This window comes from Microtus oregoni, unplaced genomic scaffold (assembly GCF_018167655.1).
Source record: "Microtus oregoni isolate MIOR12 unplaced genomic scaffold, Mior012 000098F_ref0000018, whole genome shotgun sequence".
NCBI lineage: Eukaryota > Metazoa > Chordata > Mammalia > Rodentia > Cricetidae > Microtus > Microtus oregoni.
In genome coordinates this window covers 1,109,459-1,135,175 of record NW_024544711.1, presented here as the reverse complement: position 1 = coordinate 1,135,175, position 25,717 = coordinate 1,109,459, and the positions used below count along the sequence as shown (strand labels likewise).

The following is a 25,717-nucleotide window of genomic DNA, read 5'->3' as shown; positions in this document are numbered from 1 at the left end:
AAACAAAAAGTTTATGGCTAGGAGTGGTGGTGCACACTCTTAATCCTAGTACTTGGGAGACAAAGATTTCTGTGAGTTTGAGGGCTTCCTGGATAACGCCCCCCCCAAAAAAAAAACCAACCAAAGAAAACAGAAACAGCAACAACAAAACAGAAAACAACTACCATAAAACAAACAAACAAAAACCAAGCATTTAAAGTTACAAGGAATAAAGTTAAAAACTAACAAGCCATGGTATTAGAGCACCAGTCTGATCCTGCCACTGAAAACTAAACTCAAGAGACAAGCCAAGCACCAAAGCCCATGGGGCTGTGGAGCCGGTCTCCATTGTTCAACTCACCTGGTGCGGGGCTCCAGCAGGTATGAAGACAGCATCACCCAGGAACTGCACGATGGCCCAGCCTTGCACGCCATACTCCTCAAAGAGTCGCTTCCGGAGGATCTGGTCCAGATACCAACTTTGGTCATGAATTGGGTCATGATCAGGAGGATTCTCTTGGCCTTGCTCTTCTCCAACCTGAAGTTATAATCAAAATCCAAAAAAAGGAAGAATTAATAAAGTAGCCCTTCCTTGCCCACGGTTTCAACAGTTTCGTTTACCCACAGCCAACTGTGCTCTAAAAACACATGGAAAAGTCCAAAAAGGATTTGCAGGTTTAAAAATTGTGTTATTATGGTGTTAATTATGGTGACACGAAAGACTCCCCCACTGTCCAGCACCACCTCACACTAGACATGTTGTATCCTCATCGAGGGTAGCTGTGTAGCTAGGTTCCGTTCCAGTTCAGGTGGCTATGAACGTTTCAGAGAACACGTGTTCAAGTACTCTTTAGCATGCTTTTAATCCCAGCACTCAGGAGGGAGGCAGAGGCTGGTGAAACTGCTGAGTTCCAGCACAGTCTGGTCTACAGAGTGAGTTCCAGGACAGCCAGGGCTACACAGAGAAACCCTGTCTTGAAAATGAACAACAAAAAAGAAGCTTCTTATTACCTCAACATTTATTACCAGTATGCATATATAGGGGGAGAAAGATGTAGGGAACATCCTAGGAATGTACTATCCCTTAAGCACACAAAGAACACTATCTTCTTTATTCTGTTGAACATGTTCTAGTGTGAGCTCAGGCCCCTTGCGCATTCTGAAAGATTTCTCAACCAATAGGTCCCCTTTCTTTGCTTCCCCGCAGTGCTGAAGATGGAACACAGAACCTTATGCACACTAGATAAGCATTCTAACACCAAACTCCAAACCCAGCTTTTGTTTATTATTTATTCGTTTTTGAGACAGAGTTTCTCTGTAGCTATTGCTGGCCTGGAACTTGCTCTGTAGACCAGGTTGTCCTGAATGCTCAGAGATCTGCCTGTCTTTGCCTCCTGAGTGCTGGGATTAAAGACACGCACCACCAGGTCTAGTCAAATTTTATGTATTTTATGTATATGAGTGCTTTACTTGAGCATATACTGCTTCATGCCAGAAGAGGACATTGAATTTCATTACAGATGGTTTGAGTCACTATGTGGTAGTTGGGAATCGAACTCAGGACCTCTGGAAGAAAAGTGCTCTTAACTACTGAGGCATCATTCTACAACCCCCCCCTTTAAAAAGACTTATTTTTATTTTATGTGTATGAGTGTTTTGCTTGCATGTATGATCTAAATCTGTTTACCACATGTGTGCTTTGTGCCCAAAGAGTTCAGATGATTTACAAGGACCATGAACATCCATGTGGATGCTGGGCACTGAACCATGTGACTCAACTGCCGAGTCAGCCCACCAGCCTCAAGTTCTTGCTTTTCTTTTTCTTTTTTTTTGAGATAGGGTCTCTCCAGGTAGTCGAGGTCGGCCTCTGTGATCTTCCTGACATCAGCACTCAAGTGCTACAGGTGTACCCTACCATGCCTTGTACAAATAGGTCTTTACTACCAAGAGACTTCACAGGAGAGACCTTGGTAGCTGTCTAGACCACAGCCTGGAGCTGGGGGTATCACCCCGCTGGAGGCATACCTTCCTGAGGAGCTCTCGGATCTTCTCTGCATCCTTGGCTGCATAGATGTGCCATAAGGCCCCCGGCTTCTCTTTTCCGTCATGAATCCTCTGCTTGGTCACCTCATCAGCATCGCCCTCATCAATTGTTTTGAGGACTTCTGAAAAGAACAAAGTGGTGATGACAAAGTAACCTTTAGGGGAAAATGTCCAACCAGAACAAGTTTGGTCTCTGTTCTTCTCTAAGTAATATCACAAGAATCAAAGCTTACTAGGCAGTGGTGGTGCACGCCTTTAATCCCAGCACTTGAGGCAGAGGCAAGTGGATCTCCATGAGTTTAAAGCCTCCCTGGACTACATATGGAGTTCTACATAGATCCTGTTTTGTTTTGTTTTTTTTTTTTTTTTAAAAAAAAATCAAAACTCATATGGGGGCTGATGAGATGGTTTAGCAGGTAAGGGCTCTTGCCATCATGTCTGATGACCTGAGCTGGATGCCAGTGATCCGTGTGGGGGAAGGGAAGAACAACAGGGTCTCACTGTACCCTAGGCTGGCCCAGAATTCACTATGTAGACCAGGCTGGCCTTACACTCTTAGAGATCCACCTACCTCTTCCTCCCAAGTGTTGGGACTAAAGGTGTGCATGATCACTCCCGGCTGCTTATGGAAATCAAACTCTGGTCATCATGCTGTTGACACTTTACCAACTCAACCTTTATGTTTCATCTTTGTGCACACTGCCATTTATCATTCTACAGTTGATAAGGTTAATGAGTCAAGCAGATGGGTCAGTCCTGTCTTTTTATCCCTTCACTTTTTGAGACAGTTTTCTCTGTGTAGCTGTCCTGACTGTTTTGGAACTCGCTTGGTAGACCAGTCTGGCCTTAAACTTACAGAGACCCATGTGCCTCTGCCTCCCGAGTGCTGGGACTAACGAAGTGCACCACCACTGTCCAGAAGTCCTTTCTTCTTATTTTTTTTAAAAGATTTATTTATTTATTATGTTTACAACATTCTCCCTCCATATATGCCTGCACACCAGAAGAGGGCACCAGATCTCATTACAGATGGTTGTGAACCAACATGTGGTTGCTGGGAATTGAACTCAGGACCTGTGGAAGAGTAGTGAGTGCTCTTAACCACTGAGCCATCTCCCCAGCCCTTCTTATTTTTTTAATATTTAGCAGGTGCCAGAGGGCATCAAATTCCTTGGAGTTGGAATTACAGAAGGTTGTGAGCCTCTTGTGGGTGCTGGGTACCAAATTCAAGGGGCACTGTACTTTTAAGCAATGTGCCAAAGCCCCAGTCCTCTCTGTCCTTTCTTTGCCAGACTTCATATTTGGACATTCCCTGAAAGGCAAGAACCCAGTCAAAAGTTTCCAAGCAGCACTCTGCTAGAATTTCCCGTGGTCTAACAATATCCACCAGGTACACACTAAGCCTGGAAGAAACTTGCATTGGTTACTCTACTTCTTAGGGGAAACCACATTAAAGCAATTTTTCTAGAAATCCTACCTTCATCATGAGCACCCTCCCCGACAGGGATCCCAACATACACCATCACATTAACAGCATCAGACACATCTAAATGAAGGTTTGTTGTACCAACTCTTCTGTCTTCTGCTGTTATCAAGCCTAAAGGTGGGAGGAAAATATGAAAGATGAACAGATGAACAGGTGCTATTACAAAGGACTCATGTCAAGCCTGAAAAGGTGCTCTAGAAAGTCCTTAAAGAGATGCCCCGGGGGAGAGGCAGTCCAGCAGTAGAGTGCTGACTAATGTGCTCAGGCCCTAGGTTACATCTCTAGCACACAGAGGGAGGAGAGAGGAGAGGAATGAGCATCAGCTAAAGCACTCTTCTTTATCTTTTATACAGGTTAAGACTAATTTCTAGCTTGGTCCACATAGCATCAACATCCATCATGAAACCAAGCCACTTTTGAAAATGGTCCCTTTCTTGAAATTCAAAACATGCAGGCATTAGGGACATTCAGACAGAACTCAATTTTCACAGTATTTTATTTTATTTTTTGTTTGTTTGTTTTGTTTTTCGAGACAGGGTTTCTCTGTGGTTTTGGAGCCTATCCTGGAACTAGCTCTTGTAGACCAGGCTGGTCTCGAACCTACAGAGATCCGCCTGCCTCTGCCTCCTAAGTGCCGGGATTAAAGGCGTGCGCCACCACTGCCCGGCTCAGTATTTTATTTTAGGTCATTTTTGAACTTTATAGAATACAGGTATGACAGCAAGGTAGCTGGCATTCTTTAGTTTTAGTAAAACTAAAGAATAAAACTAAGGATATGTCTGTTGGAGTAGAATTTTTGAGTTTTTGTTTTTCAAGACAGGGTTTCTCTGTATAGTCCTGGCTGTCCTGGAACTCACAGAGATCTGCCTGTCTGGGATTAAAGGTATGCACCACCACCACCTGGTGAGAAGAAACTGTTTCTAACAGATATGCAAGCTTATGAATGTTACACCAATCAGTACTAACAAAGGAAACATTCAGAACTACCCCAGGTATGATGCTCCCTATCGTGTCTGTGTATGAAATGAGAACAGCAGTCCCCAAAGGGTTAATTCTGTCCTCTCCCTCATACCATAGGCGTTGTACATCTTGGGGCCCAGGTCAGGCCTTACAAAGTAGCTGGGTAGCCTAGAAGCGAGATTGAGCCTGCCATCCCGTTTGGTATATTCTGGCAGAGGAAGATTCTCCATCAGATCCTCAAACCTAAGAAAGGGCAGGAAGGAAGACAAAGAGCATTCACTTCTCTGTGATTCTGCTGTGTTGGTTTCAGCCAGGCATAAGCCTCTGAAGACAACATTCTCTGAAGTCACTAACCTTGTTGGCATCATGTCCCGAAAATCTTCCCCAGGGGGCCAGTCTTTGAGTTTGAGCACCATTGGCTGCCCATCTTCCGACCTCAGTCTCTCTAGAAGACAGACAACATTCTTATACACCCCTACTGCTACTCTTCGCAGGACCGAGTCTCTGGAGACAAGCCTCCTATTTCACTTTGATTCTCCACTTCCTGTAGTAGTATGTGCACTATCTCTCCATTTTATAGGACTCCTGCTCCCCTCCTCCGTGCAACAGAGCTCCATGCAAGCCATATGCTCCCTGAACTGCAGGCCTGTTCTGGGAGCCACAGGACTGCCACGCAGCTGTGTAGAGCTGGCATGAAGACAGAAGGCTCCTCCCAACAAGAGGATACAGTTTGTTATTTCAGGTACAGGACCAAGTATTTAGATGCTTACTACTGTTGTCACTGCATAATCAGAAAGCAAAGTTACTTACTGCATATAATCTCAAAGCCATCCCAGAAATCCCGAACTTTGACATCAGAAATGATAGCACAGTTCCGGCAGTTCACCAAGTCCACATCCTGGTCTCCAAATTCCTGGCTAAAGGCTTCTGGCTTCCAGAGTTCAGACTTGAGCTTTTTATGTACCCCTGACACTAGCACTGGCTGTGGAAACAAAGATAAACCCATCAAAATCATCTAGGAAATATTGCTCTCCATGAACATCGATTGTTTTTCTCCAGAATGTAATCTACAGATTCCCATATATTAGTTAAAGAGAATGGGAAACTGTCTTGCCTCTATTGTTATTCTAGGCTCTCATTCTGGGGAAACATCCTCCGAAGACACTTTTCTTTCTTGGTGTCTATCAGTATTCTGAGGTGAAGAGACATTGCTGGCTAATGCAACTTTGAGAACACTGCCTCACAGTACAATGCAAACCAGGTGACTCCATAAGCTCCTCCCTCCTTAGCACCTGTTCAAGTCTAAGTGTCATGGAGCACCATCGCATTATCAGACACATCACTAAAGACTGAAGCACTTACCAAGAATCCTGCTACTCAGCTCCTACCTTCACTCTCCAAACCCTACACTCGGGGATTCTCCTCCAAAGGTGCCATCATTAATGGCAGCTCAGCACCCACTGGAGTTCAACTGCCCTTTACAAATACCAAGCACAAAGTGTTCTTAGGGATTTCCTTGACTCCGTTTTGTTTTTTGAGATAGGGTTTGTCTGTGTAACAGCTCTGGCTGTCCTGGACTGCTGTTTGTAGACCAGGCTGGCCTTGAACTCAGAGATCCGCCAGCCTCTGTCTCCCAAGCACTTGGATTAAAGGTGATTGTCACTACCACCCAGCTTTCCTCGATTCTGAAAAGCAAAATCAACTAGAAACAGAAGGATATCCTCCATGAATTTACTATATGCCTGGGATTATCCTGGCAGATGTGACTGCCAGGCAAACAGCAGGCTATAAAATCAACTCAGTGTTTCTTACCTGGCCTTGTTTCCAGCATTCTCGGAAGATCTTCCAATTGTTTTTGTTGCTGGGGTCATGGAGACACAGAAGTCTCCCATCACAGAGCCAGGAATGAGAGGTATGGGGGTCTAGCACATTTAACCCCATCACCATCTCCTTCACTTCCTTTTGGGTATCAGTCAAGTTGCAGGACCGCTTTGAAGAATCTGAGGTTTTCTTATTTTCCACCACTGAGGCGATGATGTGGTCGAGGAAGTTGGGCAGGCTGGCTTTGTTCTTCAATCCCTTCACAGACAAACCCTCAGGTGAGTTTGACTCAAGCACCATGATAACATTAACAAAAAAGAGGACTGTCTCACAGTTATAGTTCCAGGCTTTAATCTATCCAATTAATAAGATGTCTTCTGTAATTGCAGGGAAGACATAAAGTCACTAATCTTTACTATCTTAAATTTCTTGACCTTTAGCATTTTCTTACATTTATGAAAGAACAGAAAGATTTTTTGTTTTTGTTAAGACAGGGTTTCTCTGTGTAGCCCTGGCTGTCCTAGAACTCGCTCTGAGACCAAGATGGAAACCTGCTTCTGCCTTGTGCTGGGATTAAAGGCATGTACCTCCAAGCCCGGAGATCTCTTAAGACCTGGGAAATATATCTCTAGCTTTAAACTCTGTGTTAAGTACATGCATGTAGACTACAGAGTTCATAAAACACTAAGTGATTTATAAAGGTTAGTTCAGGAAAATCTCTCTTTGGATGGTATGCCTGGGAGATACTGCAATTGTACCTGAGCAGACTTAACAAGGCAGTGGTTTTCTGGGCTGGTGAGATAGATTGGCGGCTAAAGGTGCTTGCCACCAAGTCTGAGGACTTTGTTTCTACTCTGGGACACACAGAGGAAAGATGGGGAGCAGGTGAGTGCCCACTCAGGTAACAGAAGGCAGTAGTTTTCTGCCACAGAACATTTACCTTAGTAATCACTATCTAAGAGCCATATACTCCAAAAGTGGTTTCTTTTCTTTCCAGTCCTTCTGTTACCATCTACTTTGAATTTCTCCCACTTCAGCTGATGGGAAAGCAGGGCAAGTCACAGAATAGAGAACTCCTATAAATCCAATCCTGTCTCAAGTACTATCCACTTATCCTGTGGATAAGGGTGTGGTGGCAGGTGGGTCTCTGTGAGTTCAAGCCTAGTCTTGTCAACACAGCATTCCCAGCCAGGGCTACACAGTGAGACTCTGCCTCAACCGACTAAAAATATATAATCATACAATGTTCTGGTAAAAAAAAAAATTAGAAAAGGAAATGGGGGTATTCACAAGTACAACATATATTTTTGAAATAAATGACCTACAAGGTATAAATAAACACTGAGAAGCAGAAAAGAAAACTGTAGAACAAACGTGTGTAAAACAGAAGAAAACTATATACATATAACATTTCTGAAATGACACTCAAGAAATAAATGCTGATGCTAGGCAGGTCAGATAGTTCAGCAGGTAAACAGACACTTGGTGTCAAGTCTGGTGGCCTGATTACTACTACCCACTGGATGGGAGAACTGACTCCCAGACTTCTCTCTCTCTCTCTTGCATGCGTGCGTGCATACACATACATACACACCCACACTACACACGACCTGAAAAAAAAAAAAAGAAACATAAACCAGGAAGACCTTTTTTTCACAGCACCGATTAAAAACAATACTGTACAAGTACTGCGACACTAATGATATGTACTAGTGAATAAAATGCCTTTGCAGAGGCAAGAGCAATACAATAGAACACATTATAAGTGCTACGAAAGCAATTATGTGTAGAGGATGGGAGTGTAGCAAAAACCCAGGCGAGGTTGTAGATGGACACTTACTGCTGAGGACGCAGAGAAAACAGGTGGGAAGGGTATGCCTGTGTCCAGGGGGGTTTGAGGAAGTTTTCCGGGCCCAGAGTGAAGGAGGTCTCGAAGGCTAGAACCCTCAGTTTTGCTGTTGGAGGCAGTGGGACCCAGTAATAGACTGTTAAAAAGCTTTGGAGTCAATGGAGAGACTTTTGCAGTGGAGTTGAATGAGTCCAGCCCAAAGGGTGAATGAGATTCTTTATTGAGCACCGACCTCAGGGACCCTGCTTCTGTAAGACCATAAAAAGAGAGAGCATTAGACGGGGAGGAACAGTCTGTAGATACTGACTCTCCTAACACCCCTAGGAAAGATACCCACCCACCCCACCCCGCCTCCAAAATGAAAAGCTATGAACATAGGTTTCAGGGATACAGAAAAATTCTCTACTTCTTTCTTCTTCTCCTCTGTTTGGATCACAAAATTCCCTTTTTCTCATCTACCTTTTATCTTCTAAGACATTTTACATGGTCTCCAGATCTCTTGAACTGAAATTGTCAGTGATGCTTTTTAAAAATGGAGATCAGTCCTTATCTCAAGAAATTCTAACTTAATGGTTTCTTTTTTTTTTCTTTCTTTCTTTTTTTTTTTTTTTTTTTGCTTTTCGAGACAGGGTTTCTCTGTGGTTTTGGAGCCTGTCCTGGAACTAGCTCTTGTAGACCAGGCTGGTCTTGAACTCAGAGATCCGCCTGCCTCTGCCTCCCAAGTGCCGGGATTAAAGGCGTGCGCCACCACCGCCTGGCAAACTTAATGGTTTCAAGTGGGATGAAAGAATGTGCATCTGAAAAACAATTCCCAGGTGGTTCTGAAGCCCATTTAAAAAGGCTGCTTGGCAAGTCTGTGAGTGGGGCCAGCCTTATCTACAGGGAGAGTTCATGGTCAGCCAGGGCTACACAGAGAAACCCTGCCTCAAAAAACAAAACAAAACAAACAAAAAATATAGGCTGCTCCTTTCAAGGCCAGCTGAGCCCTACTTCAAAATAATCAGCTTTTCTAAGTCTTGCTGTCAATTCTGGCTGCAGAAATAAACCAGGAGGGAAAGAAGTTCACTAAAAATCTCAATTCTGATCAAGGAGGTCTAGGTAAGGACCCAGGATCACTCTACTTTCAAACAAACAAACAAACAAACCAACCAACCCAAACAGAAGAGAACCACTCACGCTGTATGATCAGCCAGAGAAAAGAAGTGGCACTTTTCTAAAGGGGTATGGTTACAAGTCAGTTTGAAAATCAAACAAACAAATAAATCACAGAATAACCCAATTTTCCTCCCACAAGGCATGGGCGGTTTATCTCACCTTTTGTTTCTTCTTTAGCCTTCTGAGTTGCTAAATCTGCCAACCAATGCAGGGCAGAAGAGGGAGGGGCCGTGTCAGGGCACGGGGGCCTGATGGCTTTTAGTTCACTATTGCTATTTGATGCAGGGCCTTCTGCTCTTAGGGACTCCTCAGACCTGCTGTCGGTGCTGGGGCCTTTGGGGACTTGGTCCGGCTCTGGATTTGTGATCGCTGCAGCTCCACCTCCACCCGAGAAGGTAGTTTCGTTTCCAGAAGAGGCACTAGGGGTTATACTGGGGAGCTGAAGCAGGGACGGTGAGAGTGCCAGTTAGAAGCACTACAGAGGGGAGGGTTTGGTAGAAGTGGCTCTGACACTACACCAGTCTGGGAAGAATAACCTCAACTGTCTCAAACAATGTTATTTCATCCACACTTAATGAGTCTACAATGTGCCAGCAGTTTATACTAGGTTCTGTAGAAACCAGTAACACTCGAAATTCATTAAAGTATGTTTTAAATCACTTCTACAACAGAAAACCAGAGATTAAAAATTAATCCTATAGGGGCTGGAGAGATGGCTCCCTAGTTAAGAGCTGACTGCTCTTCGAGAGGTCTTTCTTGAGTTCAATTCCCAGCAACCACATGGTGGCTCACAACCATCTATAGTGGGATCTGGTGCCCTTTCTGGCAGGTGTACACACAGAGGAATTATTCACCCAAAAATAAATAAGTAAGTAAGTAAATAAATAAATGTTGATTCCATAAAAACCTTTTGGGGATGAAAAGAGATAAAATGTAAGTTGTAGATGAGTTTTATTTGTTGTTTTGACTTTGCTCCTGAGAAGTAGTCTTGATACATTGCCCAAAGAGGCTTCAAAACTCACAATTCTGTCTGTCATCTCAGCACCCTGAGTAGTTAGAATGGATTATTTTTAAAAAGTTTTCTTTTCCTTTTAAACTTAAAGCACTGATTTCGTTTTAATTGGCATATAAAGCGACAGGTCCCTATGACATCTCACACCCCATCCCTGCTCTCACTTTCCCACCACCACCCCCGACCCCGAGTCCTGCCCCTTCTGGAACTAATTCTTAAATAAAATTATAAAAAGAATCCAAAAGAGAGAGAGAGACAGAGAGAGAGAGAGAGAGAGAGAGAGAGAGAGCGCCTAATCCCTCTCAGTTGTGGCCCCACACTCTGTACCTGTGACATTCCGTTGGTGACAGCAGGTCTCAACACAGATTTGCTTTGCCGACTAATACAAGGGCAGTTTGCTTTAATCCCCCACTTTCCCCGGGCAGCATGTACCATGTCTCCAATATTGTACAGCGCTAGGGGAGAAGGAAACAGTAAGGACCACTGAACACCGGCCCGTGTCACAGCGTACTAAGGCTCTTGTTTGTTTTGAGACGGCATCCGTGGACCCAGGTTGGCTTTCAGCTGCTGAGGAGGAACTGCTGCAGTAAACTGGGATTATGACCCAAACATAAGCAGTCACTCCTTCTTGCAAGATGACTGCCATCTTCATAGGCTCAAGGTTTACACTCAGCTGGATATCCCCCTGCAAGCTGAGACAGGGCCCAGGGCCTGGTTCTGAGCTAAATCCCCCAGCCCACAGCTGGATATTTCTATTACTGTTTATTTGACCTGAATTTACTGTGGCCTCCAATCCAGGGCAATCGCCCTCCTACCTCTACTTCCCGAGTACAGGGGTTATAGTTACGAAGCATCATGGCAGTTCTCAGTTGCCTTTTTTGTCCTTTTTATAAAAAGATTTATTTTGCTGGGATTAAAGGCATGTGCTACCACTGCTTGGTCAAGAATGTCTGTATGTACGCATGTATACTAAATGCATGCCTAGTTGCCCTTGAAGGTAGAGAGAGAGAGAGAAGTGAATCCCCCCAGAACTGGAGTTGTAGGTGGTTGTGAGCTGTCCTATGTGGGTGCTGGGAACTGGACTAGGTATTCTGCAAGAGTAGCAAAAACTCTCATCCAATGAACCATTCTTTCCAGCCCTTAGCTAGATTTTTTTTTATAAGCCCAAAGCCAGAAGTCTGGTATGATGGTTTATTATTATTGTCAGCTTGATCAAATTTAGAATCACTATGGTAACACAACTCTGAGTGAGCCGAGGCACATTTCCAGAAAGGTTTAAGGGAAGAGAAAGGGCCATTCTCAGTGTGGGTGGCGAGATCTGGAGGATTTGAGGCCCAGAACTGAATACAAAGGAAAAGCAAGATGAACACTAGCATTTAACTTCCGAATCCTGACTGTGAATACAACTCTTAAGTGACTTTTCTCAGAATTTTGTCCCAGCAATAAGAAAGGTAGCAACAGAGTTAGTGACTGCTACTGCTTTCTTTTACTCTGGCCCAGCTAACCAGTCACTGTTCCTAAATTCAAGGCTTGCTTACACTAGATAAAATCACTTCCCGTAGGTGGGGGTGTGGCCTCAGGGTCATTCCTGGCTGTAGAAAATAGCATGTGGTGGCAGACTCCTGTATTCCCAGTACTTAGAACTGGGAGGCAAAAGGATCCTAACTGCAAGAAGCTTACTCAAATAGTGACTTCCAGGCCAGTCTGTGCTAGAGTGAACCAGCAGTTAACAGTGCTTTCTACTCGTCTAAGGGACTTGAGTTCAGTTCCCAGTACTCAGGTCAGAGAGTTCAAAGCTACGGGTAACTCCAGCTCCAGGGCATCGGATACCCTACTTCCCCTACTTCTGAGCTCCATGGGTACTTGCACACAGACATACCATAAAGACATAAATAATATGAAATAAAAATAAATCTTTGAAAAATTAAGGAAAACGGCTGGAGAGATGGTTCAGAGGTTAAGAGCACCACCGACTGATCTTCCAAAGGTCCCGAGTTCAATTCCCATGATAATTCACAACCATCTACAATGACATCTGGTGCCTTCTTTAAATAAATTTAAAAAAAAAATAAATTAAGGGAAAAAATGCTAAAACAATGGGGCTGAAGAGATAGCCCAGAGGTTAAAAGCACTGGGTGCTTTTTACAGAGTACAGGGTTCAATTCCCAGCATCTACACAGTGACTCACAACCCTTTGTAATTCCAGGTCTAGGGGATCTGATGCCCTATTCTATGGGAACCAAGCATGTAGGAGGCAAACGTATATGCAGACACACATGCACACACACACAGTAAGTAGACAAATAAAAATTTAAAAGACTAAAACAAAACAAGGAGCCAAATAGTTCTCTGTGAGTTGAGGCCTGCCTATTTTACACATCAAGGTTCAGGCCAGCCAGGGTTACACAGTGAGACCCTGTCTCAAACACACACACACAGAGGGACTAAACCACACTGAGGCCAGGGATAGAGCTCTGTGGTAAAGTGTTGATCTATCGTGTAAAAGACCAAGAGTTCAATACTCATCACTACAAAACCAAAACAAATAAGCACATAGCACTTTTTAACCCAGTCTCAAAACAGAATTACTTACCTGTGCCAGGGATGATCTGTGTAGGCATGAGGTTTTCTGGTTCATGGGACTGCCCCTTGGCACACTTCAGCCAGGAGAAAACTTCTTCATCGCCCATTTCTTCGGTCTCTGAAACAGAAATTAATTACTTATTTTATAGGGTCATAGATGGATCTTCTTTAGTGAGTGGAAGTTTCAGAACCTTAAAGGCCACTTTTCTTTTTGCATGGCCAAAAAAAGCAACAGCTAACTTAAAAAACTAAAAATTACAATCTGTTCTACTGTGTAACACTTCATAAAAAACATAAATCAACAATCTAAAGCAGATCACTGTTTCCTCTACAAACTTCGTTCTTCATAACTTTCTTTCAATCTTGGCCACCACTGTTCTGATTGTTGGATGAGGTCTCACGTAGCTAAAGAGGTTGCAGACACTGATCTCCCGCCTCTACCTGACAAAGGCAAATGTTACAGAAATGACTGACTACATCCGCCACACCCAGGCAAACACTACCAACACAGTGATATCCCTAGTCCTACTCAATCTTATAATACTGAATTTTTTGTTGCTTGTTTTTGTTCTTTTGAGACAGGGTTTCACAGTAGCTTTGGAGTCCGTCCTGGAACTCGCTTTGTAGACCAGGCTGACCTCGAACTCTCAGAGATCTTCCTGCATCTGCCTCTCAAGTGCTGGGATTAAAGGTGTGCGCCACCATGCCCAGTACTGAACTTTTCCTTAATGAATTTCATATAAACAGATGTATACAGGATAAAGTCATCTGTACTGGGCACCACTTAAGACTTTGTTTTGTCTTAGCCAGGATTGTGTTATAGAGTGGAGACTGGATTTGAGCTCAGGTTGTAGTCCAGATTGGTTTCAGAGTCTGCCTGGTGTAAAGTAGGTTTCCTGAGATAGGATGGATCTCAGACTTGCTATGTAGCCAAAGTCAGCCCTTAACTCTGAACACTTCTGCTTTCTTCTCCTGAGTATAAAATTACAGGGGTTTACTGACAGATTTAAAGTAGATTTAAAAAAAGACAACTTCACCTGTGTCTGAATGAATGCTGTATGTGTACAGGTGCCTGCCATGCCCAGAAGAGGGCATCAGATCCCTGGGCTAGGAAGAGCCTGATGTGGATGCTGAGAAGGAAACACCTTTCCAAGAGCAGAAACACTCTCAGGCCAACAAGCCATCTCTCCAACGCCCGGCAGCTGCCACTATTAGTAATGGCTCTAAGTTAACAGCACCAATCTTTAACTCATCATAGCCTATCTTCAACTATTATCACACCACTTTATATATGATGTAGTGCTTTTACACACACACCTTTATACAACTTTGAGCTACTACTTGTCACACATTTTCTTTTCTTTTTTTCTTTATACTATTTCATTTTCATTTATTCATTTATTTTTCTTTTTGAGACAGGGTTTCTCTGTGTAGCCTTGGGTGTCCTGGAACTTGGCTCCCGGGACACTATTTTTATTTGATTCCCTTGGAACTGGAGCTGGAGATAGTTGTGAGCTGTTGTATGGGTGCTGGGAATCGAACCTGGCTCCTCAGGAAGGGCAATCGGTCTCTTAACCATTAAGCCATCTTTCTCGAGCCTGTACACAATTTGTTTTAAAGTTAAAATCTCCTAAATACACCGACTGTGTTGTGTTTTCTCTTTAAATTACGTTTATTTATTGTGTGCATGTGTGCTCTCATGCATGGAAAAGTAGAACGACCAGCAGGAGCCAGTCCTTTCCTTCTGCCTTGTGGGTCCTGGGGCCTCTGCTCACGGAGTCATCCTGCCACTTCTCTAATTAGTTTTGAGAGGCCCTCCTCAAACACAGCTCAGGCTGGCTCCCAACACGATCCTCCTGGCTGATTCCTAGACTGTGATTACAGGTGTGCAACACTGTATCTTGCCTAGCAATTATTTTGAAAAATTGATTAAAAATGAGTGTGTGGGAGGGAAGTGTTTTATATATTAAAAAGAATATTTTTCGTTTGTTTGTGCGAACCTCAACTATCAGTATCATACTACTTTAAAATTTTTGTATACGTTTAGCTAATTATTCCTATTTTATGTGCATTGGTGTTTGTCTGCTTGTTATATGTGAATAGCCATGTGGGTGTTGGGACTTGAACCCAAGTCCTCTGGAAGAGCAGTTAGTTAGTGCTCTGAAACTGCTGAGTCACTTCTCCAGCCCCCATCATACCACCTTTTGTTGTCTGAATACTTATAATTTATTACAGCAGTTATGGTAATGATTCTCCTTCTCTCTCTTTCTTTTTGGTTTTTTTGTTTATAGGCAGGGTTTCTCAGTTGCTATGGAACTAGCTCTGTAGACCAGGCAGGCCTTGAACTCAAAGAGATCCACCTGCCCCTGCTGGGATTAAAGATGTGCGCTACCACCTCCTGGAGAATTCTCTTTCTCTCTCTTTAAAGATTTATTTATTTATCATGTATACAACATTCCTTCCATGTATGCTTTCATGCCAGAAGAGGGCACCAGATCTCATTATAGATGGCTGTGAGCCAGCATGTGGTTGCTGGGAATTGAACTCAGGACCTCTGGAAGAGCAGTCAGTGCGCTTAACCTCTGAGCCATCTGTCCAGCCCCCTCGCTCTCTTTTTAAACTCTTTACTTGTGTACCTCTGAGGGCATGTATGCTAAGGGCATGTGTGTGAAGGTCAGATGACAATTTCAGGAGATGGTACTTCTACCGTATGGGATTTGGGCACCCCTCTATTCTCTTACAGCTTGCTTTTTCTTTCTTCCCTTCTTTCCAGAATAAAGAGCTTGTTGAGCACACTGCAATGGAGCAGCACACTGCACAGCAACTAGATATGATCTTAAACTGTCTGAAAACATTCTTTTCTCATATTTGAAAAATATTGTGAGTGTTAATTATGGACTTGTTTGTTTTCAACACTTTAAGATGTTATTACATTGTTTTCTGGCCTATACGGTTTTTGATAAATTGGCTGCCATTCTTATACATAAAGTGTGTAATAAGTAGTCTGCTATCTACCCACTCCTACCTTTCTAGATTTTCTTTATCAAAAGTCTGATTTTGATTATAATTTTAAGAAAACACAGGCAAAATACAAATAAACATATTAAACAAACAGTCCGAGTCAGGTAGAATACTCAGGAGGGAAAATGCTACACTTTTGTGTGTGGCTCTTTCTTTTCTTTTTCTAGGGAAGAAGGTGTTAGTATAACAGTCCAGGTTGGCCTCCATTTGTAATCCTACCTCACCTTTCGAAGTGCTGTCTCAGAGGTTAAGACAAAAGCCAGTCTTACAAAGTGAGTTCCAGGACTGCCAGGGTTGTTACATAGAGAAACCCTGTCTCAGGGAAGAAAAAACAAAACAAAACATTTCTTTTTTCTAAAATTGTGATTTCTGAAAATTACTTGCCAATTATTTTCTGAAGGATTATTTTTGGGCCCCAAGGAATTTCATCTCATACTCGTGTAGATCCATTACACAGAAAACAGGGACCTCCACATGGTTCTCTGCTGTTAAGTTGTGCACCTTCTCCTCTTCAGGTCTGAGGCAGACTTGGATCTGTCTTTATCCAGTGAGGCTGCCAAGCTGATGTGATGCTAGGCAGAGCCCAGGCCATAGCAGAAACTAGCTTGCTTCATCCCATTTCTCAGAGATAACAGTCCCATGGTGCCTGATGCAAATGTGGGAAGCTAGGGTTTTAAATATTTCTTGTTTTCTTTCTGCTTACAGCGGAAAAGCAATTCCTATAGTCTCCCACTGGCAGGAGAGAGGATAACTGTAAATATCGATGCAGTGCTCAGTAGGTGTCAGTCCTGTGTGAGCATTTCAGATAGAACTCATTTAAGTACCTGCAATGTTACAAGGAAGTACTGATAATATGGGTATCTTTGTTTTATAGAAAAAGGAAACTAGCCGGGTGGTGATGGCACACGCCTTTAATCCCAGCACCCAGGAGGCAGAGGCAGACAGATCTCTGTGAGTTTGAGAACAGCCTGGTCTACAAGTTCCAGGACAGGCCCAAATGCTACAGAGAAACCCTGTCTCGAGCCCACCCCCACAAAAAAAAAAAAAAAAAAAAAGGGAAAAGAAAAAGGCTTGGCTCAAGAAACCACAGATGGTGTAAGAGATGGGTGCAGGTTTTCAAGTTCCAGTTGCTTCAGCTCTAACACCCACTCCCACCAAACAAAAACAAAACAAAAATCTATGCCCTTGGCACGCTACAGCCATGACAACCAGCATCACAAAAGCAGGCTGGATCAGTGTTAGAAACCATGGTCTCAGAATTTGGAGTACTGAGGAGATGCAGGTAAGAAAATAGTGAGCTTGACAGCAGCACAGCCTATGAAGGGAGACTGTGTTAACAAAACTAACCAGCCACCAAACAACATAGATACCCAACTGTTAGAAAGGTTTACACTGGATCTCTGAGGAGGCAAGATGAGGATGAGGACGTCAAGGGGTAAGGGGTTCCTAACTTAAGCTAGAACCAAGGGAAGCAAATAATCTGAATATACGTTTCTAAACAAAACGGATGGACAATAAGAACCCCAAAAGATACTCAACATCACATAGATAAAATTTTTTAAAGGCTCGGGGATCTCTTTCAAAGACTCCAGAAGGATATAATATCACCTAAGTAAATAGAAGTGCTTGTAAGCAAAATAACTACCCAATATGCTCTTCTGTAATGTTGGGGCATTCCTCTTCAGCCTATATGCCTAGAGCATCTGGCAGATTTCTCAGTCAAGTAGGAAATCTAAAGGACTATCCCACCTATTATGGCAAAATTCGTCAGTCTCTATTTTCTCTAAATTTATCACTTCATCAGTTGCTGATGGAGTAGATACTGTTGATGTATTTACTGCATTTACATATTGTATATAGTTATTGTTCTTATGGTATATAGTTTTTCTTATAACTTTTAGACAAAAAAGGAAAATGTATATTTGTACTCTAACAAATAAAGCTTGCCTGAAGATCAGAGGGCAGGGCTAGTCTCTAGTTACCCATAATTAGAACAGGGGCTAGCACGATGGCTCAGCAGTCAAGAGTGCATACTGCTCTGCAAAGGATTGAAGTTTGGTTCCATAGAAGGCCGCACAGAGTCCCAGCCTGGTGGTGGTGGTGCAGGCCTTTAATCCCAGCACTTGGGAAGCAGAGGCAGGCGGATCTCTCTGAGTTCAAGGCCAGCCTGGTCCACAAGAGCTAGTTCCAGGAAGTTACAGAGAAACCCTGTCTTGAAAGAAAAAAACAAAAAGTTTGCACAGAACTATCTATACCTCCAGCTCCAGGGGATCCCATACCTCCTTTTAGCCTCTGTGAAAAGAGGCACCCACCTGTGCACACACCTGCAGACGAACATACATTCACATAATTAAAAGATAATAGCTGGGCCGGGCGGTGGTGGCGCACGCCTTTAATCCCAGCACTCGGGAGGCAGAGGCAGGCGGATCTCTGTGAGTTCGAGACCAGCCTGGTCTACAGAGCTAGTTCCAGGACAGGCTCCAAAGCCACAGAGAAACCCTGTCTCGAAAAACCAAAAAAAAAAAAAAAAAAAAGATAATAGCTGGGAGAAGGAAGGTTGAGTAAGAGAGATGACGTGGAGCCATTGCCCGAGTAAGACATTCAGAAACTTTGTCAGTAAGCCACTGCCACATGGCAACACACAGATTAAAGGAGATGGTTAAATTAATACGTAAGAGTTAGCCAATAAGAAGCTAGAGCTAATGGGCCAGCAGTGATTTAAATAATAGACTTTCTGTGTGATTATTTCAGAGCTAAGTGGCAACAAATTGGCACCCGAACAAGCAGCCTCCCTTCACCAACACTGCCTGTCTAAAACATCTGATAAAATAAAAGAGCTGAATAGCTAGTACCGAGATAGAAGGATAGGTAGGGCTGGCAGGCAGAGAGAAAAAATAGAAGGAGAAATCTGGGAGGAGAGAGGATGCTAGGGGCCAGTCAGTGAGCCAGCCACGGAATAAGAGTAAAAGTAAGATTACAGGAGTAAGAAAAGGAAAAAGCCCAGAGGCAAAAGGTAGATAATTTAATTTAAGAAAAACTGGTTAGAAACAAGTCAAGCTAAGGCTGGGCATTTATAAGAAAAACTAAGACTCCATGTGGGAGTTGGGTGGCAGGCCCACCCCAAGCCAAAGGAATAAAATGAGTAAAAAGAGTACAACAAAAACAAATCTTTAAAAAAAAGATGTTCTGGGGCTGGAGAGATGGCTCAGTGGTTAAGAGAATTGCCTACTCTTCCAAAGGTCCTGAGTTCAATTCCCAGCAACCACATGGTGGCTCACAACCATCTGTAATGAGGTCTTATGCCCTCTTCTGGCCTGCAGGCATACACACAGACAGAATATTGTATATGTAATAAATAAATATTTAAAAAAAAAAAAAAGATGTTCTATGTCTTAGAAAAAGATGTCGTGACAGCCAGGCCGTGGTGGCGCTCGTCTTTAATCCCAGCACTTGGGAGGCAGGGGCACGCAGATCTCTGAGTTCAAGGCCAGCATGCTCTACAAGAGCTAGGTTCAGGACAGGCTCCAAAGCTACAGAGAAACACTGTCTCTTGAAAAACCAAAAATAAAAACCAAAAAACCAAAACCAAACCAACAAAACCAATCCTCCCCACCCCCAAAACAAAAGATGTCATGACAAAGACCAATGAGGCTAAAGAGGGACAGAAGCCCATTCCTGTCTGATTCCATTGCCAAAGCTCATAAATATGTCTCCTAGTCATGTTCAGAATTACCCAGACAGTATTTACTTACCACTTCGAGGACGGCTTTTCCTCAGCCGGTAACAGTCCAGGCAGACCCCAAATCCACATTTGCGACAAACCCAGTGGATGTTGAAGAGAGTCGTCTCACAGACATCACACATCTCCCGCACTCCCCGCACAGCTCGCTTCCAGGCCACTTTCTCTGGTGGAGAAGAATGCAGTGGCAGTGACTCCTGTGACTAACGGCACAAGACCCCAGAATGCTGACTGGCACTCACGGCATTTTGTCCAGTGATAAAAATTCTAAATACAAACAGGTTTCTATAATTCTAAGAGAAACAAATACAAATACATGGAACACTTAATGTTGTCAGGGAGTTGCAGTGACAGGAGGTGATATGACAACCAAGTGCTAATACACAATGTCACATGTTATCAGTTAACAGCAAAATTCTAGCTGTGTTGTGATTCCTGCATTTTAAAGATGGAGGAAGGAAAATTAGGAGTCTAAAGCCAGCCTGGGCTACATGAGACCCTGTCACAAAAAATAAAATAGATAGTATAAAATCTTTAATTAGGGAGAACTTGACAAAGAGAATTTTTTCCTTAAAATTTAAAGTATAAATTCGTAGTATAGTTTCCTTTGGTTTGGGAATAATATGCAGTATATTTGCATTGTTTCTCTGTAATAATGAGGATTCTAGGTGAAAAATAAAGTATTAAATGGCACCACATCTCAACAAACCATTGGTACTGATGCAAATTTGTTTAAAACAAATGAAATCAGGATGACTCAATCCCAATGGGGTATCCAAAAGCTTCTGTTGGCAGATGTATGACAAACAAGAAAGGCACATTAAGAAGGAGTTTCTGATTTACTAAGTGTCAAAGACGGAAAAAATGAGATCTGTTAGGTACATTTCTGATTTTGATTACAGGCTACTACAAGGAGGAGTCTAACTAGTCTTAATTCATCTATAGTAGACGCCTTCTCCATCCACTCTCTCTCTCAAGTAGACAATAATCAACACTGCATGCAAGAGCAGCTGGAAACAAGTAAAGGGTGCCTTACGGTGTGGTTCCACCATCATCATGGCCTCCTTCTCAGACATTACAAGCTGGCAGAACTGGTCTCCAACATTGGCCAAGATGTATTTTGAGGTTTCTAGGTCTATTCCTTCTGCTAGGGAAGAAGAGGGAATCCACAGGTTCATAGCATCAGGGTCACTCTGCTGAGGGCTTAGAAATCCTTCTACACGGAGTACCCCCTTGCGAGTGAAGACCAACCTAAGACAAAAAGGAGACAAGTCAAATACTACTGTCCCTTGGGAACTGAGGAGAACGGTTAGAGGCCATACTTTCTAGTGGGCCATGCTGCCTACTCCCCTACTAAAATCTGTGGCTGATCAAGTCCCTCATAATATACTGTATTTTTACTACATGTTTTTGCATATTCCTTTAAGTCACAAGCAGGTTACTTTATAGTACCTAATAAAATATAAATATTACAACATTTACATATAGCATTACTATAATACTTAGTTTTATATTTTATATTTTATTTAAACAGTATAATACTATACTGTTTAAGGACTGGGGAGGGGAAATGAAGGGATGCACAATGACAGTGAGATGGCTCAATGGGTAAAAGCACTTGCTGCTAAACTTGACAATCTGTGTTTGATTCCCAACCATTTCTTCAAGTTATTCCCTGGCTGCCAAATGCCACACACAATTTAAAAACAAAAAAACAAAAAAACAGAGGCCAGAAAAGGCATTGGATCCCCTGGGATTGGGGTTACAGATAGTTGTGAGCTATCATGTGTGTGCTAAGAATCAAACATGGGTCCTCTAGTAAGAGCAGTCAGTGCTCTTAACCACTGAGTTATCTCTCCAACTACCCCGCCCCCAAAATAAGTAAATGTAAAAGCAAGATGAGAAAAGGTTTCTACAGGTTTAGCTAGCATAAATGTTATATGCCTAAGTAAGTTTTCAATCCACTTATTTCAATCTCTTTGCGTGTAACCACCACAGACAGAGGGCAAGCTACATGTGGTCTTTGCTAGGAGACCACTTACTAAATCTCCATTCTTTAAAAAGCTTCAATGAGCCGGGCCGTGGTGGCGCACGCCTTTAATCCCAGCACTCGGGAGGCAGAGGCAGGCGGATCTCTGTGAGTTCGAGACCAGCCTGGTCTACAAGAGCTAGTTCCAGGACAGGCTCCAAAACCACAGAGAAACCCTGTCTCGAAAAACCAAAAAAAAAAAGCTTCAATGAGGCCAGGCAGTGGTTTAATACCAGCACTCTGGAGGCAGAGGCAGGTGGATCTCAGTGAGTTCAAGGACAGCCTGGTCTACAAAGGGAGTTCCAGGACAGCCAGGACTGTTACACAGAGAAAACCCTGTCTTGAAAAACAACCAAACCAAACAGAAAACCAAAAAAAAAAAAAAAAAAAAACCCAAAACAACAACAACAAAAAAAAGCCAACCAAACAAACAAAAAACTCCCATTAGAGTTGTCATGAATTTTCCCATCCATCTGTTCCAGACCCACATCCATGGCACTAAATGTAAATAGAGAAAAGCAGGGACCACTCCATCATCACACTTAGACCTTAGACGGGCTCCTTAGTGCCAAGCAGTCATAGCTGTTCACTGATGTACTCCTCTCTAGATGCAGCCTCTCCCTTACCTCTCATACAGAGTATACAGAAACCAGAGAACAATGTCTGTTTGTTCCTCTCACCACCTTACTGCCAGAGCTTCCTGCAAACAAACCCAAGTTCTTCATCTGATGAGCCATTTGAAATAAATTCTCAATCAAGGTCAGTATTTCTATGTACATCCTATCCTTTTCTCCAACTCAGTAGAATTTCTCTACTAATTCTTTCTCTCTTTCGAGACAGGGCCTCACGTAGTTCAGGCTCATCTTAAATATACTACATAATCAATGCAAGCCTCAAACTCTTGATTTTCTTACCTCTGCCTCCACAATGTTGGGATTACACACATTTATCAACAGATCTTCAAGCACTTACCAGCATAAAAGCCAAGGCTCCTGGCACAGTCCTTTAAAATATGGACCCATCAGTTTTAGCTTAGTTGGAAGAGTGCCTACCTAACTTGCAGAAGGTCCTGGATGGTGAGACATATCTCTACCCCTAGCACTTAGGAGACAGAGGCAGCAGTATCAGAGCTTCAGTTCATCCCCACCTTCTCAGGGAGTTCAAGACTATCCCGGGGCACATGATAACCAATCTCAAAACAAACAAGCAACAAACAAAATATGGGCCCATCATGAGCTCTCCCTTTGCTCATCCTAGTCTATCCTCCTCCCTAGTTCTACCAGCAACGGTGCAACCTCCAGAATGAACTTGCTTTCACATTGTCTCTCACGCTAGAATGGTGGTGTACATCTTTTTTCTTGAGACAGGGTTTCTCTGTAAAGTCCTGGTTGTCCTGGAACCCATTCTGTAGACTAGGTTGGCCTTGAACTCAGTGCTGGTATTAAAGGTGTGTACCATTCCTGCCTGGCTCACAAAGAGTTCAGGACCAGTCAGGACTCATAGTAAGATCCTGTCTCAAACAAACAAACAAGCCTCTCCAGCCTCCCCCAAAATATCAACTATCTTTTCACATTGGTTTTACTTTTTTTTTTTTTAAATATTTATTTATTTAATATGTATGCAATATTCTGTCTATGTGTATGACTGCAGGCCAGAAGAGGGCACCAGACCTCATTACAGATGGTTGTGAGCCACCATGTGGTTGCTGGGAATTGAACTCAGGACCTTTGGAAGAGCAGTCAGTGCTCTTAACCTCTGAGCCATCTCTCCAGCCCCTCACATTGGTTTTAATACTCAGATGACAGACTTCTTTTTGTACATATAACATATTTTTAAAGATTTATTTTCTCCGGACGGTGGTGGAGTATGACTTTAATCCCAGCACTTGTGAGGCAGAGGCAGGAAGATCTCTGAGTTCAAGGCCAGCCTGGTCCATATAGCAAGTTCCAGGACAGTTAGGGCTACACAAAGAAAAACCCTACCTTGAAAAAGACAAAACAAAGTAATTATTTTTATTTTATATGCATTGGTGTTTTGCCTGGATGTATTGGGGGAGTTGAATCCTCTGGAACTGGAGTTACAGACAACTGTGAGCTGCTATGTGGGTTCTGGGAATTACACCTGGGTCCTCTGGAAGAGCAGCCTGGATCTTAACCACTGAGCCCCCTCCTCAGGTCAAGATTTACTTTCACTTTAAGTTTAAGCATGTGTGTGTGCAGGCCCCTGCAGGTGGAGGTAGAGCTATGAGGCGCTCACAAGGGTGCTGGGAACTAGAAAGAGCTAAAGAGCCACTGTTCTAGCCCCGGACATGTTTTGTTTTTGAACTTTTTCCTCTTGTCTAAACCACAAGAACTGAAATTTGGTGTTTTCTTGGCTTCTAATGCACAGGGGATAAAATGGTTGACACAATAATGGCCCAATAAATATTTGCCAAATAAAGGAATTCAGGCCAGACCAATAAACAATCTGGATTTCTTTGCTTGATCTTAGTCAAAAAAGGCTAAGAAATGGATTTCTTTATTCAGTAAGCAAAGATTCTTAGTCTAGTGTGGTGGCAGACAGGATGTAATTCCAGCACTTGGATGGCTGAGGGCAGAGTGATTCCACTAGTTCAAGGACACACTGACAACACAATAAGACCATGTCCCCAAACCAATACAAAAGAAAAAACAAAGGACAAAAAAGAGGCCTCACACTATCTCCTAATCTCACACCCACCTCTCAGGTTACTCTAGCACTAAAGAAGGAGAGGCGGTCAGGCAGACCTGTAATATAAACTGAGTCCTGCTTATACTACTAACTTCGAATGGAACCCTGTTTGAGAATAAGTCAGGGACTAGCACAGGGCTACAAGCTAAAACTGTTCACCTTCCATTCTCTAAGGGCAACATCACATGTCATTTCTAATGCAACAGAGCCTCAACACAGACTCCAAGAACAAAGGTTAAGGAAAGAGAAAGATGGAAAGACACCTTTGTGGCTCCTGAGGAAGAGAAGGCGGGAGTCATTCAAAACTAATGAAAACTGGGAATTCAGTCAGACAAAGGAGCCTGGTACCTCCGGAAGTGGAAGAAGCGGCAGGCTACAGTGGAGTCGTCTTGCTCCTGTTCCTTGAACTTGCGATACCTCTCCAGGCGGCACTCCCGACACTTGTGCAGGTGGGGTGCCACGTTGATGCAGGAGCCATCCTGCAGGAAGGGCTCTCCAGACTGTTTCAGCTTCTTCACTTTGCTCACGTCTTTCAGCACTGACTGGCCGACTGCGAGGAAGGAGGAAAGGCGTTCATAGAGGTGTAAATAGGGTCCAATGACACGATCCTCTTAGAGACAAGACAAATATCCTGACCTGAGCTATTTCACTTTGTATTCTTTAGGAATATAACCAGAAAGAGTGCAGGAAGCAAAAAGGCCTCAGTTGAGAACTAAGCCATGGAGAATTTGTACCAAGTAACTGAGAGAAGTGAGAACACTGGTCTAGGGGTGAAAAACCCCACAGGGACAGAGGAGACAGCCACTACCTAAAGCTGGTTCTTCAGGCTACGGCTGTATCTTGGGCTCCCAGAGTCTGTCAATCCCCGAAGGAAAGAGCTGCTTTTATTACTAGACTCTCAGCAATATCTTGTTGTAGTGACTGGCCTCTGGTAGGTGTTAAATGTCTTAAGGGAGGAACAAACTGAGGCTGTGAATCTTTTTGCTTCATCAAACCTACAAAGGATTTCTATGGGAACAGTGACTATCTTTTTGGATCTCCCTGAAGTAAATTTAAAGCTGGTCTAAAGTGAAGTCAAAAGGAATGGGATATACACAGAAACTTAGTTCCTCATTAAAAACAACAACAACAAAAAAGACTGACAAGATCAAGAATTTTGTGCCCAGAAAATCCTTACAGTAACAACACGAAAATAATGCTGCCCTGAACCAGGTTTGGCAAGAGGACTCTGTCAAGCCCTTTTGGCTTTGTAATGCTATGAGATTAAGAACGTTCCATCACAGCATTTGATATTAGTGTTAGAGCAAAGCCCAGCTATGGTCCCAGCAGGA

General features: G+C 43.1%; 1 protein-coding gene across 2 annotated transcripts in view; it reads right to left on the bottom strand.

Annotated features, from left to right (window-relative positions):
• Positions 1 to 25,717, bottom strand: part of LOC121442980 (lysine-specific demethylase 3B) — a 62,520-nt gene that overhangs the window by 6,446 nt on the left and 30,357 nt on the right. For both annotated transcript variants that reach the window (XM_041644634.1, XM_041644635.1), the window contains 14 exons: positions 24,735 to 24,936; positions 20,685 to 20,899; positions 19,662 to 19,814; positions 12,899 to 13,006; positions 10,633 to 10,760; positions 9,453 to 9,732; positions 8,130 to 8,386; positions 6,281 to 6,547; positions 5,279 to 5,450; positions 4,823 to 4,913; positions 4,581 to 4,711; positions 3,500 to 3,619; positions 2,005 to 2,144; positions 341 to 517 (listed from right to left, as the gene is read on the bottom strand). In XM_041644634.1, the coding sequence (XP_041500568.1) occupies positions 341 to 517; positions 2,005 to 2,144; positions 3,500 to 3,619; positions 4,581 to 4,711; positions 4,823 to 4,913; positions 5,279 to 5,450; positions 6,281 to 6,547; positions 8,130 to 8,386; positions 9,453 to 9,732; positions 10,633 to 10,760; positions 12,899 to 13,006; positions 19,662 to 19,814; positions 20,685 to 20,899; positions 24,735 to 24,936 (2,441 nt within the window). The remainder of the gene's footprint in view (positions 1 to 340; positions 518 to 2,004; positions 2,145 to 3,499; positions 3,620 to 4,580; positions 4,712 to 4,822; positions 4,914 to 5,278; positions 5,451 to 6,280; positions 6,548 to 8,129; positions 8,387 to 9,452; positions 9,733 to 10,632; positions 10,761 to 12,898; positions 13,007 to 19,661; positions 19,815 to 20,684; positions 20,900 to 24,734; positions 24,937 to 25,717) is intronic.